At 37.7% G+C, this 16,326-nt stretch overlaps 1 protein-coding gene across 1 annotated transcript in view; it reads right to left on the reverse strand.

The window, feature by feature from the left end:
* CCDC93 (coiled-coil domain containing 93) overlaps positions 1 to 16,326 on the reverse strand; it is a 71,224-nt gene that overhangs the window by 19,488 nt on the left and 35,410 nt on the right. The window contains exons 3-10 of the mRNA XM_017740210.1: positions 15,359 to 15,472; positions 13,571 to 13,665; positions 10,977 to 11,088; positions 8,447 to 8,545; positions 7,317 to 7,373; positions 3,098 to 3,198; positions 1,964 to 2,003; positions 434 to 526 (exon numbers count right to left, since the gene is read on the reverse strand). Coding sequence (XP_017595699.1) covers positions 434 to 526; positions 1,964 to 2,003; positions 3,098 to 3,198; positions 7,317 to 7,373; positions 8,447 to 8,545; positions 10,977 to 11,088; positions 13,571 to 13,665; positions 15,359 to 15,472 — 711 coding nt within the window. The remainder of the gene's footprint in view (positions 1 to 433; positions 527 to 1,963; positions 2,004 to 3,097; positions 3,199 to 7,316; positions 7,374 to 8,446; positions 8,546 to 10,976; positions 11,089 to 13,570; positions 13,666 to 15,358; positions 15,473 to 16,326) is intronic.

Consider the following 16,326-nt stretch of genomic DNA (forward strand, 5'->3'; position numbering starts at 1 on the left):
CTTTTTCTGTCAGGGACACATACATATAATTAGTATCATATAATGCGTTTTAAAACATGTAGTGGGGCACTAAGGCTGTGAAAGTTAAAGAAGAGGCAGCTAAAGTTACCAAATTTAAGGAAAATTTCTTATAACAGTAAACATTCACTCAGATTATTCAGCTCCCACTGTCAACCAAAAATCAATCTTTTAAAAAAATGCTCAGATTAAAAAACAAAAAAACAAACAAACAACAAAAAAAAAACGGTTTTTGGGTATTAAACATCAACAAACATTAATTCTGTGCGTCAATTTCAGGCTCCCTGTTCTCCTGTGGGAAGCAACTCTCACTTCAACTAACCATGAAAATTTTCCTTCTTTTGGAGAACAACTGGGCAGTGAAAATTGCTGGGCAGTGAAAGTAACTCCCATGCCTACTGTGTCTGGGGCTCACCTCTTCAGCAGCCTGAAGGTCATCTTCATCACAAGGCTCAGCTTTCCCTGCTGCTGCAAGCCCTGGAGGTAGCACTGCTTTTTTATCTTCAGCCTTTTAAAAAAAAATTAAGACATTATTATACCTAGTTCCAATATTCTAAAGTGTTAAGAAAGACATCAAGGAGAAAACTGGAAGGTAGCTGTTCTGTTTATATGAATACATTTCAGCTACTGGAACATCCTCACACTCAAATCATGCCAAATGTAAGCCTCCCTGATTTCTCACAAGTATTCCAACTGTTCCAACTGTGCCTCTGGCTTCCTATGGACTCATCTGGTCCAAAGATTCCTTATTCCACAGCCTTCTGAGAGCTACCAATCTCAGGAGACAACCAAGAATATGGTGCCTACTACACAGGACAGGACTGAAAACTTTTTTTTACATAAATCGTTTTTGCAACTTAATATTGGTGTAACAAACGTACAACATAGAAAGTGCAAACTTGCCTGGTTCAGTTAGAAGAATTCGTACCACTGAAGTAAAGAGAACTGGTGACAGCCAGACTCAATTTCTAGGTGACTCTACTGCACCACTAACCTATTTCACTGTCCACTTCTGCCTTACTGGAGATTCAGTTTCCACAACAATCATGGTGAATGTCTAATATACAATATCCCAAAGGCAACAGAATTTTTGGAGAAACAAAGTGAACTCTATAAACATGACTAGTGGTTACTCCGAGGGAGTAAAAAAAATCTGAGGAGAAAACAGGCATGCTTAGGTTGGGAAATATCTCCATTTATAAAAAATTAAATGTGAAATTTGTATGTGGAATATTGAAATAATAAAGAAGAGCCACTTTAATCTACTCAATGTATTGTTGGGTCCATACCATGCTTAATGTATTATCTTCATTATCTCTGCCTATAATACAAACTTGTAGCCAAATTAATATCTGCACTGAAATAATAAAACTGCAGGTAGACTGCATTTTAAGGACGTTTTAAGATTCCATAATCATCAAAAGCACAGCAAGGACGTTACTTTTCAAGAAGAACAATGATTTATTTATGCCATGGTATCACTTTTCTCTATCACATTAAACAAACTGTTTCATAATAAATGTCTGCAATATTTCGTACCAAGTTGAATGGTTCTTTGAAAAGAAAAACCCTTAAATGGTCACATCATAGAACACTCAGTTAAAAAATACTCACTAAACAGACCAGATATGTCATTACCTAACAGTAAAAATCAAATCAAAACAAATACAACATCCAAACTCTCTTTCTTCTAAGCAAAAAAAAAAAAGTTTGCAAAATGTGATCTGTGAGCAGAGATGAAGGAAATCCTTTAAAAAAGGGTAATCAGTTCCACCTTTCACAGCATGCAGATTTTTAGTTCCAGTTAGCCATTTTTAAGATCTGTTAATAACAGAAGTTATAGCTGTTTATTCTGCTGTTTTCTTTTAAGATTTAACAGTAACTAACACTTCAACAATGCAGGTCTTCCCACAATTTGAGTATTTTAAATTAGTACATTTTTTACCTGTTCTGTTTTTCCTGCTTGTCTGCTGAATCCGTATCTCCTAAAAGAACAATAGCAACATGAAGGAAAAATACTGTTGTTTATGACTTTCACAAATACATTAAGTTTCTATCAGTTTTCAACATAAGATATGCACCAAGAGCCAGGACTAAATCAGTTTTGAAATGTTTCAAGGAAACTAAATAAGCAGGTACTGGAGCATATTTACAGAATGATTTCAGATCCATCTACTCCTTCCATCATGATTTGCAAATCTTGACTTTCCATAAAATACTGTCATGTAAAGCTCATGAAGGGAAAAAGCAATGCCCTCTTCCCATTTGAAAGTTAGTTCTGAGTTATTACACTACACTCCATGTCCGTGTTAAAAGGAAAGTACTCAAAACAAAGAGACAAAAAAAAAAAAAATCTAAAAATGTATGGCTTTAGGGGAAAAGAAGCCCCAGAAGATACAAAATGGAATTCAAATGTCATCCACACTTGTTAAGTATTAAGAGCTCAGAGAGCAGACAAGCTGTCCTTACCACTAAACTGTGAAAAGAAAACTGGAAATACAAACCAGAAATGGAAGCTCTGTAACTTCATTTTTATATGTTTGGAGAGCTCTCAGTAAACCAGAGGGACTTTCAGAGATAATGGAAAAGTGAAAGCCTTTGTAACTTTGTTTCTGAATGAAAGTTTGCAGGAAAGTAAGAAGACAAAACATTCAACCATGATTCAGCAACTACATGAGAACTAGAAAAAGAAGCAACAGCAACTGCAGCTCCTTTTTCACCAAATTTTCATCAGATTGCTTGCAAAAAACCAATATTGATTGACACACACTACCTGGAAGGGTCGTGAATTTAAGCCATTTTTATAAAGAACAAGTATGTTAAAGAAACATACCCTAGTAGGAGTATAAAACTTGAACTTGGTCTCCCATTGTACAAAATACGGTTCACACATACAAGGACTGTCCAGTCCCCAAAGAATTTACAGGGTAATTAAACAAGATTGGAAACCAAACAGGAGTAAATCTGAAATAGTTCAATTCTAAAGTAGTAGGAAAAACCCTACCACAACCCAAATGTTATCTGTACTGCTTGTAATACACACTACAAAACCCACAGAGAGCTAAATGAAGCCTTTCACCTGCCATATTCCAGAAGTGTAGCATGAACCTTTGATTCCTCATCCAGCAGTTCCTCAGCTCCCGTCTGACGTTTGTATTTTCTCTGGGGTTTGTAAACCTCCTGCAAGACAGTGAATGAATTCAGAGCTTGTAAAAGGGTTTTCTAAAATAAATGAGGAATTGTTATCTAGAGTGATATACACACTGTTTGCTTTCCAACTCAATATACTTACCCGAATAAACATCCTTCTTCACCTTCTCTTTTTGGAATTACATTGTAAGATCTTACTGAATTGATTTCTAAGCAATTTGCTACAGAAACTGTCTAAGTTTAAAAAAAATTATAAATTACTATTTAACATGGAACAATGTCTCAGCCATCTCCTCTGCCATGTTTGAAAGAATAATAAAAAGTAACACACTCAACATCTATTAAAATGATTTGGCTAATGCCAGTGTCTAGAAATGTTACCTCCTTTGTGAGTTAATTCTCTTTTTAAACTCTGATTAGTTAATTAAATACAATTATTATTTACTCAATGATCACAGGTTACAATGGAATTAAAGCAGATTTTATTATAATTTAAGGAACAAAAATGTCTCAAGAAGTTTGGTAGTAAAATTACTTTAATCTCCTTCTATCCCAGTGTAATCCAATATCTGGACAACAGCCCATCAAATAAAACAAGAACTCACAATTACTATTTTGTACTGATAGAGCTGCTTCCAATTTAAAAACAAAAGGAAGAATATTTCTTGCTTGATCTGACTTTCTGCACTGTGCAAACTATTATTTTCAACAAACAATTCCTGCACCATAACACAGCTGAAATGGCTTTCCATCATTTTCAAATATGTAATCCCAAAGTGGAGATTTCAAACAAGTGAAAATTGACAATATTCCTTGGCAGGCTTCTCCTGAATTTGTCTGTTGCTTTTTACAATTTTTACTTCATTTCTAATCTTAATTTCTGTCATCTTTACTTGCAGCTATTCAATCTTGCAGCATTTTTGACTGTCACATGAAAAAGCTTTTTATGACCAAGGATCTTCCACTAAATGTACTTTCACATCTACAGAAAGGCAATGTAAGTCATAAAGGTAATTACTTTTTGGTACTTTTATGGTGGCATTCTATTTTATACCTGTGCTATATGAAGTGTAGGCATCATACCCTAAACATTAGTCTGGGCATCAGGTAACTGAGCAGTTGAACAAAACCACTGCAAGATAACCTCAACTCACCAGCCAGTCACCTTTCAGTAGCAGTAGTCCTTATTCTAATGACCATTACTGATAGTTAACATTCCCTTTTCCAGCCTCTAGGCCCGATCATGACCATGAATCTTAGTGTACTGTCCCTTTGAGAAAAAAGGGTAGGTCCTTAGATCAGTTATAATAACGAATTCAGACAACAGACTCATCTTTCATACTTGCTGATCCACTTTGAGAAGAGTGGATTTCTCTTCCAGTTCCAATGCACAATGATTTAAAGGTGACCTGTGGGAACCCAGAGTGCAGACAGTATTTCTCTGCCTGTTTTGAAGAATTTTACCCCCTGAACAACACTGGTTTTGACCTGCGCCCTTGAAAAAAACTTCCTACTCTTAGAGAAGAACTAGAAACTACACTAGTGTAAATTAGGTGATAGACTACTATGTAAGATTGTCACAGGGTGAAAAATTTAGAGGTTTTGGGTTTGTTAATGTAGTAAATAGATAAAAGCAAAAAACATCAAAATGGAGGATTGTTGTAATTCTCCAAACCTCCTTCTTCTTCTTCTTCTACTACTCCATATTCTGCAGTAAAAGTAGTTTGGGATGATTGGACAAAGAATTCCACAGTTCCTGTCCTTGTTACTGAATAATTGGCAAAAAAGTAAAAATAATGTACGTTTTCAGTAACCATTGGTTGATTTACCTTTAAAAAGGCTGTGTAATCTTGATAATTCAACTTTCTCCTGTATTCTCTGCTCTGTGCTATGTCTGGATCACGCCAGTGACTCTTTTCCTCTGATAAGACTTAATAAACAACTATCAAGAAGCAGCGAAGGCTGGGAGTCCCTGTTTGTGTCTCAAACTCCTGGCAAGGACTTTAAAAACTCTCTCCCATCAGGAGAGGTTTGATTATGGCATGATCTGTGTCAGTGACCTGCAAAGGAGCCTTCATCTAACAGCCACCTTCTCCTCCTTCCAGTTCCTATGGATAGATGGGAAAGCTTGTGAACATTCTGCCTTGAAAATTCATTCTGTGTGTTCTTCTAGACTGCACTCATGCCTTAATGCCTTAAGAGGTCTCATGAACTAATCTTTCATTAAGAAGATCAGGTGCCAGCTGTAGAAGACATGATCCTAACAGAGCTCGTACATTTAGGGAAAAGGTATTTGGCTAATGATACCCTGAGCAATGATGAACAAAGGTAAAAACTTCATGCACCTATAAACTAGAGATCTGTGAGACAGAGTAGAAGACAGAATACAAATTAATAGAACATGAACACTAAGCCCTGAAAACTTCTGATTCTCAGTAACCAAAGGGAACCCTTCATCGCTGTTAATCAAGTATCTTCTTTATTTTTTAAATTATTTTAACATTTAAATTTACTGAAAATTTTAGGTACTGGTGTCCCATAACAGCATTGTGATTATTTTGTTTCTCTCTTCAGTGACAAGATCAAGATCAGCCACTTGGATAGAGAACCTTTAGTGCTATTTAAGGACAGTGCAGGTAAAGGGCACACTTGAAAAATTAGGACAATTATTCTGAAATTGAAAATAAGCAGAACCCCAATGAATTTCAAGTGGTACTTGATAGAATACATATTTGTAATTTGCTTTCTCACACAGGTTTGCATTGTCTCTCAGTTTAAAGGGCTATACAGGTGGATAAATGATGCAATGATACCTATGTTCAGGGGGAGCTAACTTCTAAAACAGAAAATATGTCTCACTGGAAAGGCAAGCGTTTCTAGTTGGAGTAAAAGACTCACCGTAAGTCTGCTAATAATTAAAAAGCTCAATCAAATCATGGGGAACAATACTTTAGAGACTGTAATTGAAATTTCCAAAGCAAGGACAATTATTCAAACATTAACAAAGGAGTTACGCTTGTCATTACCTGGAGACTTGCCTTGCAATGTTGTTCTATAAACACATGCTGTAATTCAACCACATATATTAGGCTCAGTAGCACTCAGGTCATTTGCACAGAATAACAGCTCCCTCCCTCCAAAACCTGACAAAGAGTAAGGTGGCTTGACTGGTACACTACACACCCTTTCATATGGCTCCTTACACCAGCACTGAGCACCTCCATCTGTGCATGAGGAGCTCAGGGTGCCTGGCTAGAGCTGTCTGAAAAAGCACTGATTTTCTCAGGAGAGCAGGGTTTCACCATCTGTTGAAGAGCCTTGGAAATGTCCCATTCAAAGCAAACCCAGATTTCTCACCTCTTGTCAAATGCTAGCTTGGAATTTACCAAGATGGTCCAAAAAATCCCCAAAACCAGTAGCGAACTACTGAGAGTCAGAAATGGTGAACTGATGGTCCCAAGCAAAGAGGGAAATTAGAAAGCAAGGACAGAAACTCCAGTGACCAGCCAGGCAGCTGAATTCAAGTATGAGTGAGAGAGCTTACATATTTTATGTGCCACACTCTGTCACATTCATGAACTAGGTTTCAAAAATATATACAAACAGTTTACCCAAGAGTTAGACGATTTGCATGTGAAGAGGGAGAACACAGCTGAGATCGCCTCTCCCAACCAACATCTGCTACTTGAAGAAAACATTTCTGAAGTAGGGTGTGTACTTTCATTGCTAATTACAAGAAGTTAAAAAGTCAGGTTTTGAAATGAAGGTAATTGAGATCATCATCATATTAACTAATTTCAAGACAAATAGAACAACTGCTGATAGCTTTAAATACATTTCAGTGTGCTGAGTGTTTAATAGTCTGTAAGCTACCTTGTGACTTTTGTTTGATAGTGTGGAATTCCACACAGTCTGTGCAGGCAGTTGATACGGTTTATCTACTCGTACAATGCACACCTAAAAGGTTTTCAATCTAATATATTGGCATTCGAGACCTGTTCTAAGAATGAAACTCAACATGTAACTTAATTGGGATCTTCTCATGAGAAAACCCAGGATTGGCTGCATAAAACAGAATTAACCACCTCCATTTCATTAGTAAAATCACTTGCTTCTTCATCATAGAAAAAGAAATCTAACATACTTACAAAGATATCAGTAACCGTTTTGATCACCTTCTCTTTTCTTTGCATGAATTCATCATCCTGAAAGACATTAGTGGAGGTAATTAAAAATACCAGGAATGGAGATTAAATCTCAAACATTCTAACTGTTCTGTGAAACAAAGCTGTCAAATACTTTCTGAGCTGCCCAGTGATTTGGTGAAATGTTAGTGATTTGCTGTAACACAGAAAAGTACCTGCTTCTGCCATCAGATGGTAGGTAGGTCATTAAAACTGTGTCCAGATCAGCAGCCCTTCTGCTCTCTGCTTAGGCAGTACCTGACACAAATGCAATCCCAGCCCACTACTGGGCTCTCCAATCTTTACTACACTTTTAAGAAATGAAGCTGAGATAGACTTGATATGGAAAAGAGAAGCTTCCTGTAACTGTTATTTCAGTTTCTAAGCATTAACAATAATAATTTAAAAAAAATCAAAATCAAAACCAGGCCAAGTTAATAAAATCTGTCTATCCCAATACTAGGGACATCTACCTTTAATCCTGTTACTAAGAGACAAAACTTGGGTTCTACATGTTAAACATGGAATTGCCTTGTGATATGTATGAACAGAATTGATGGCTTTGCACTACAGGCACATATCCAAGGTCATTCAATCTCTCCTCCTCTACCAAGGAAACTTCGTATCATTGCTGAAGAACAGTTCAGTTTTTGAATGAACTTTTTTACAAATCTAGTTTTCAAGAACGAGTTTTGGGGTTTGGATACAGAGAGACAATAGCTGCCTTTCAGCACTCTGAAAGAAACCCTAAATTATGGAGCATAAACAGTATATTAAGTCTCAGTTAGCTACATCAGCTTCTCCACAGCATGCTGGGTGTTTCTGAACAGCTAGAATGACAAAAAAATACCAAATATTGCAGAAAAACTAAGGCAATCATTAAGCAAAAGTTAACCAGAATCTACAAAATTTCTGTCACAATAATGCTTAAACTTTTTCCCAGATGAATTTGTACAGGATTCCTTTAGGACTGATTCATAAAACGATTGCAAAAGCAACTCTGGTAAAGCATGCAGATTTCAGAGCTGTGGGGCTGGTACTGCAATTGAGTACTTGACATACTATCACAGAAACAAGAACTGTCTTGATCTTACCTCTGGCAGTCTGTGAGTTTTTTGAAACTGTGATATAGAGTAAGAACGGACATAATCTCCCATTTCTTCCCTTGTTTCTATTGCACGCTTTACCAGCCACTGAAAAAAAAATTGTACCAGCTGAAAACAGAAGAATAATAGCAGCAAACACCAAACTACTGCATAATTTTTAATACATTATAAAAGCTAAAAGCACATTTTAAGCACAGAAACAAGAAGATGTGATTTATTTGTAAACATGGAAAATCTTTGGCCTAATCCTAACAAAATGTGTCAGCATTTGCTACTTTATAAACGTCACATTTCTTCTTCTGTGCATATGTTTCCTCTGTGCAATTCTCCTATTATAGATCACTCACTGGTTTAAAAAACTACAGCTCCACCATGAAAAGACGTATCTTCAAGCCTATGAAATGTTCATGAAGAACCACATGCCTATGCAAGAAAAAAGACTTCTTCTGACATTTATAAGACCACACAAAAAGCCACAAAATATTGAAGTACATTTTAAACAATGTTGGAGGAGATAAATCTTGCAGGCTGTTGACAGCCTGTGCAGGAGGTCACAGAAGAGATGAGATCAATCGTGGGATCCAAGTTTGAACCAGCAACTGTTTCCTGTGCTATAACCATGAACCCCTGGAAAGTGAGGGGAACATGATGACAAGAGATGAAAATGCTGACTATTAATTACCAAGCACATCTGAAAACAAGACTGTGTACATACTTTTGCCTCTGATCATAAGCAGAATTTATTAGGAAGAACATTTCTGCCCATTGGTATATCTGTTAGACTTTTTTAAATTTTTTTTTTTTAAAGTTCTGCTACAGTCTATGGCAGTGAGCCAACTCAGCCTAATTTCTTCCTGTAGGGAAGGATCCATCTGAATTCTTGCACAGTGCAAGAGCTAATGGGACACAATGCCAGGCTGAAGAGCAAGCTTTTGTATTATTTGGAAACTGATTTGAGATCTACAGATAGCAAATAGAATCTTGAGTTTAACAGGGCATTGAATAAAGTGCCATTATCAAATACATAATTCCTACGTGGTGTAGTCAGCATTTCATATTTTGCATGGTCTTTTTCAGAACACAGTATACTGGTGACACCAATAAGTTTTCCTTGAAGTCTGATGAGGATCCTGCAGTATGTGGAGCAGGCAGAACTTCACAGAGATCTGACAGAAAGCCACATTTTTTAAAGAAAGATCCTCTACATACCAAAAACTAAGCCCATCAAAAAAGAACATCATTGCCAAGTAGGGGTCAGCTCTACCACTACTGGCCAGCTACAAATACCAAGACTCACTGCTCTTGGGGAAACCCAGAAGTACATTTCCTCCCTGCTTCTCATTGCCAGAGGCAATATCCCAAACCAGGATTTGGAATAAAGCAGGTGAGAGAAAATAATACCTAGTGCTATAGTTTTTACAGCAGGAGCAATATATTTCCTGTGAAAGAAGCCTTGTGTTTGATAAATGTAACCATTCACTGCCATCAAGTGACCAGGGCAAGAAACTCACCTGGGTTGAATTTTAGTTTTAGGAAATAGAGTTCAGAAGTAAAAACTCACATTAGCAAGATACCAACTTCCCACCTTAGGCAGCATCACCACAGCTTGAAAGCTGTGTAAGAGTAGCACACACCACAGAATGTTTTGTGGGGAGTGCAGTTAAGTGTGGTTTTCCTCAGGAGCTCCTACTAGAAGATAACAGGAAAGAGCACCAGGAAGTTTTCCCCACTTCTTACAAACCAAAATTTAGATTCAATTCTTACTCACTAAATTCCTTCACAGACATGAGGTAAGGAGATATTTAATGGAAAAGAAGCTTCCTTAAGAGTCTTCATTTTGCCTATCTGTCAAAGATACATTTCTGTGTGCAGATGAAAGGAAAATCAAAAAATGATAACAACATGCCAAGGATTCTCAAAATACCACATGTAACTGGAACACATCAAGTGTTAGCTTAAATCTTAATAAACTTGAGAACGATGCACGTGGTGAGTTAGTGGTGCTCAACAAATACACAGTAAGAGGATCACTTGTCAGAGCACAGTTTTTCAGTGATATGAAATAAGGATGAATTATGCCTAAAGAAATGACCCCAGTGGCTTTTGCCTTATTCATGTCCTTCTGATTCAAGGTCTATCTGCACAACTTACTCCATACGCTTAAAGACAGACCTAAGGTATTTGTTCTATTTCCTAGTCTGGCAAAGAGGACTATCAGAGTCCACAACAAGATTAAACTTTGGCTTCTTTAAGCAGCCATTCCACAATAGGCACAATCTGACTCCATGGCAAAGAATTTAGAGTTTGTTTTCTAAATGTGAATCAAGCAATACTTAAAAATTCTATCATCCATAATGTCACTTCATTCTTTAAAAACATTAATTCAAACTACTTCTCTGTGATTATTTATTCCAAAGTTAAATAAAGAGCCAAACAATAATTCAAAGCTTTGTTATATTTTTTATGCAAGTTTTATGGCCTTTTTCAGCAAAGTATCAATACACCATGAAATTATTACCTGAACAACAGGAAATATATGAATGAAATCCAGTCCCTGGATCTGATGTGGTTCCAAACGATGTGGACACTTCATTTTTGGTAACACTGACACAATTTTTTCAGTTAAGGCACTATTATAAAACAACAAAAAGACAGATGTATATATGCTACAATTTTCTTTTGTAAATTACAAATTATTTTTGCAAACACAATAGTTCAAAGATTCCCTCTAGTGGCTTCCACTATCTATACTGAAAAGCAATCAAACTATTTACAACACAGCTTTTACAGGCACTATTTATATCATCAGTCTGTGAAGAGGTGATTAAGCCCGACTTACAGGCTCCTACCTTGGAAATTTAACTATTACAGAAAATTTCAGGATCTGCATGTCTGGACAGATGAAATACCCATGTAAGATACACCTACAAACACCTTTGCACGTTTTAGTGTACACTCAATATGAAGAGACAGTAGCTTTAAGAATAGTTACATTAAGTAAGAGATGTGCACTCCAAGGAAGTCCAGAATCAAATATAAGAACTTAAGACTTTATTTAGCAGAACTCACAGAATATATCCTGATGTTACTCCTGAAACTTTATGAATTTAAGTACATACTGCACTTAAAATCTAAATACACAGTACACTTTACATACTTTTCAAGTGACTAAAACTGAATTGGCAGCAATCTCATTCTAGAGCTCAGTAAGAGCTGGTTAAGTGAAAGGATTACCCTGCCACAAGGGATCCCTCTGCAAGAAATTCATCCTGTTTCCACTGAATACCTAATTTTAGGGCAAGAATTTTTTTGGCTACCAATGTTGACAAGTACATTTTTAAAGCAGGTGTCACTACTGAGGATGAAAACTTTACTAGGAAAACCAAAGCTATTTCTCCATGAAGGAAAAAAATTAACTGGTCCAGTATTGACCTCAATGATATTTAATACTGTCCAAAAGGACAACTAAGATCCTGGAAGAACAAAAGGGGATCAAGAGATATGAGACAGTGACCAAAATCTGGGAATAGAGCCTGAAACATTTTACTTCCTGGAGGGAAGTGAAGCACAATCAAAGCCAGGGCAATTAAAACAAAAGCTATTTATCCAATGTATGTTTCCATGTTTATTTCAGCTCAGTAATTAAATAACAGGACACCTTCACAATGCCTTTGGAATAATAGTGAGAAAACACAGTTTAACTTTTCCTTATCTTGAGAACACCACAGAAGCCCTGAGCCTCTACCAATACAAACATTACATGGACATCAAAACAGCCTATGCTACTGTCATACTGAACACTTTAGATTTACAAATAAATCATTGTTGCTGTTTTGGGAGAGGAGCCTGGTTTTTGTTTTGCCAATTTTGCATCCAGTCAGCTGGAAAAATAACAGAACACTTTGAGAACAACTTAACTATTTCCTACCTGGTTGTTCTTAAGGATAACAAAGATAAAAAACTACCACCACCATCTTCATTCATGGTCTCTACTTAATTCTTTGCAGTCAGCAATGCTTTATGTAGTTAGTTATGTATGATGATTTGAGTGTCTCCAAATGCAATTGCAATACCCACAAATATTTATTTTGAAAAGCCGTGTAAATGCTCCATGACTTTCAAGAAAACAACACAGAAAGATTTCTTTTTAACTACATTGAGTAAACAAGTCTCTTCATGCCACTGTAATTTGTCAGGCTAATCTTATTTCCTGGAAATTTTAATTATGGCTCTTTTATCACAGATACACATGAAGAAATAATGGAGTTTAGAATGTGTTCCCTATCCCAGCAAAAACAATGTCTATAACCTCCCTGGTACAGGAATTAGCTGGCTTATGAGCAAATTCCATGCCTAAGAAATGAATCAAAACAAAATGTTCTCATTGGGTCACCCTGAGAAGGAAATCCTCCTCCTCAGTATGGGGCAGGTAACTATTTTGGCAACAGTGACATGCTTTAAATTCTGTTTGCTGATGCCTACAATTCCAACCCAGAACCATAAAAGGGAGTCAGAGGTTATTTACACAGCAGAACTGCAGACACATGAAACTCAGGGAAGGTCTTCTAATGTTGCATTCCAACTTCCAGCAGCGTGGTCTCCCTCTGCCCTTTGCTTTGGCCTCTGCATCATCCCCTTGTGCCAGCACAAGCATCTGTGCAGCTGCACAGAGAACCGGATCCAGGAATTCATTCATGTTAAAACTATTTTCTTTTTTTTTCCTTTTGGGGTGTTTTGGGTTTTTTGGGTTTGGTTTTTTTTGGGGGGAGGGTAGGTTTTAACCTGCATCAGCTCCCAATTCAGTTCAGTGTGGAGCCACACAAATGCTTTCAGTGCTTAGTAGGGATATAAGAACATTGCAGCCCAGTGGGAATAGCCCTGCCTTTTCCGAAATAAGCTTCTTTCTGGTTTTAGGATTTGTGGAACTACAGTCTGAGAAACCCAGAAACCCATGCAACGTTTTGTAAACAGGCAGTCCTCAAAAGCAGGAAATTTAAACTAAAACTCTTTCTTAGAAACAGAAAAATAGAAGGTAACTTCCGCCTCCCCACCCACTTTTTATTTTCTAAGAAAAAGAAGAAAAATCCCCCACTTGCCATTTAATCAACTCACATTTTTTGACCAATAGTAGAGTTTTCCTGAAATAATAAATCCACGTCGATATCGAAGCTGCAGGTAGTGATACACCACGTCATGCCTCCCACCACCTGGCAAAGAAGCAACAGCATTGTCAGGGCCACTTTAAACTGAAGAGGTAAACCCAAATACATCTTCGAGGCTTTATTTATTTTAGAAACGACATCTCAGTAATCTCTCCATGCTCAGTATCCTCTCTGCTCTAAGACAAACTGAAATACATGGCATAACCATATCAACTTCATACAATACTACACATAATGCACAGGTACCAGAAGACAGAAACCAGCCCAGCAGTTATTGACAATCTAAATTCCTCTTTTAGCTTTATATATTAGTTTTGAAACAGCTCTCAGATTGAAAAAACAAAACCAAACAAAAAAAACAATGGATACAAAGCAACAGTATGTTAAATGTCATGACCTCTAAAAAGTGACCATATCAAAATTTTATCAAGGGTCATAATTACTGCAGTCATATATTTACCTCTTTATATACATCTTTGCTACTATTACTTCTTGCTTGCTGACATATGCAACACAAAGTGCTAGACACAGTATCAGCACAGCAATGGAAATCCCCAGCTCTGTAGAAATCTCTATTTCAGGCCCTATTCTGACATACGCATATTTAAACTCCTGAGCCATTTCATCAACTTTACATAAATATTTAAAGACAACTTTTCATAAATATGTGCAAAATAACCTAAATGTATGCAAAGGCAAAGAAGAGAAAAAGGGATTAAAATGTGGAGTAACTTGACAACATCATGCAGCAAATTAGGACCCCGTGTTTCTAACAAGGTTTCTGACACATCACCCCTCTCACGCTCCCCTCTGGAACTGATAACCTACATATCCCTTTTGCATTAGCAGCGTGATCGTTTTCAGCAGCAGTGGTCATTTCGGTGAGGTTGGGCACTGTCATGAAATGGTAACTTTGCAATCGTATTTAAGTAAGTGTAAGTGATTTCTACACATAAATGCAACAATGTTACCTCCTAAGGCAGTCTCCTTGAAACTACTCTCTCTGCGAGCAGACACTCCTGAGCAGCTACTGTTAGCAATACCAAGGAGTTTGAATAAAATAAAATTGCACTGCAAAGTAAGGCTGTGCTATGATCAAAGACAGAGCAGAAAACAGAAGAGTCCATTTCAAGGCTGCTGTAGTTCTGTGTTTTCAAACCCTGGTTCAGGAATTTCTCACAGAGTCAGCACTAAAACAATTCAGAAATCTCTCTTCAACCTGAACTTTGCTCACTCTCAGTATCACACACTTCCTGTCTAGGACAATGAAAGGTTAACAAATATGACATTCTATAGATAAGTAAAAACAACTCCAAAATAATCTCGCCAGGCTAACTGTTCCATTCTTACACAGACACTTCCTCATTTCTCATCAATGTTGTTTTTAAAATTACCATGCTATCTCCACATATCCTAGCTATTCTAACTGCTGTTGAGAGAGGGAGGAAAATTCCCTGTACACAATTCTAACACAGGCCATAACACCCACAATAAAAGCAGACAGCAGTTGGTTTGCATCCAGTTGTCTCCTCTAAAACAGGCCTTGCTGCACAAAATTGTCTTTCAAGACTGAGGAGGTCCTGTCTGAAACTAGGTCATTTGCAGAATTATTCACACAGGGAAGCCTCACAGGTTGCAAATGTCTCTTATAAAGTCACCTAGAATTGCTAAGCAAACTGGCAAAACATATAAGCCTCATACTTAAAAAAGGCATTGAAAAATATTGTGCTGGCCTCACCTTGTCAAAGGGTGATAACCCCTTGATTCTTGCTCGAAAATATCCAGCAGCCACCAACAGTTCCAAAATTTCAGTCAACTTGATGTTTTGCTCCTCATCTTCTCTTGTTTCAACCTGACAAACAAACAACACAACACTAATTCAGCTTTTCTCATTCATTTGAGGAATGAACGTTTTCTGAACTTAACCTTGGCACAGATCACGTACCAGAGAAAAACCTGTCTTCTATGAGCAACTTGGTTTAATGCTAAAACTGTTCATTTGAAAGACATGAAAGAAACAGGTAACACATTTCTACATGGATTTAACATCACATATTTTCACCCAGCTAAATGCTTTTACTGATCGAACTCCTGGTCCACTGCTTGCCTCCAGCTAGTGAGATTGTCCTACTGCCATAAGGCAGTTAATTTATTCTCCATTTCGCACATTTCATTCAATTTCAGGGTTCATAAAATCACACGCCTCAATTTAACCTCTATCCCAGCTGAAACAGGACACGCTTCTATAATTCTTCTACAAAAACAGGAGGACACGCTCACATGGAATTCCACTTTTTGGGCAATGCAATTTCAAAGCACAGCAGTAACAAAAAGTAAACTGTGACGGGCAGCCCGGACAGCCTCAGTGCTCCGAAGCCTCACCACCACAGCCAGCCCGTCCCAGTGCTTTTGTCCCCACCTTACAGGATGAAACCCCACAGCTCCGGGGATACACATGATTTCCTAGAGGCACAGGGCTCCCGAACACCTCGGCCCTAGGCCGGAGAGAAGGTAACAAGGCATCCCCCGAGAGCTACAGGGACCCACCTGCACACCCTTCCCACCTCCAACCCTTTGGGCACTCTCTTCCTCTCCGCTCCCTCCCAAGGGAACCCGGCGAGCCCAGCTTGCAGAGGGGACGCGGGAAGCGGTGGTGCACCGAAGGTGACCCGCACAGCGCTGCCGGCAGCCCCACAGGCCTCCCCG

The sequence above is a fragment of the Corvus brachyrhynchos genome, unplaced genomic scaffold (genome assembly GCF_000691975.1).
Source record: "Corvus brachyrhynchos isolate BGI_N302 unplaced genomic scaffold, ASM69197v1 scaffold126, whole genome shotgun sequence".
Classification (NCBI taxonomy): domain Eukaryota; kingdom Metazoa; phylum Chordata; class Aves; order Passeriformes; family Corvidae; genus Corvus; species Corvus brachyrhynchos.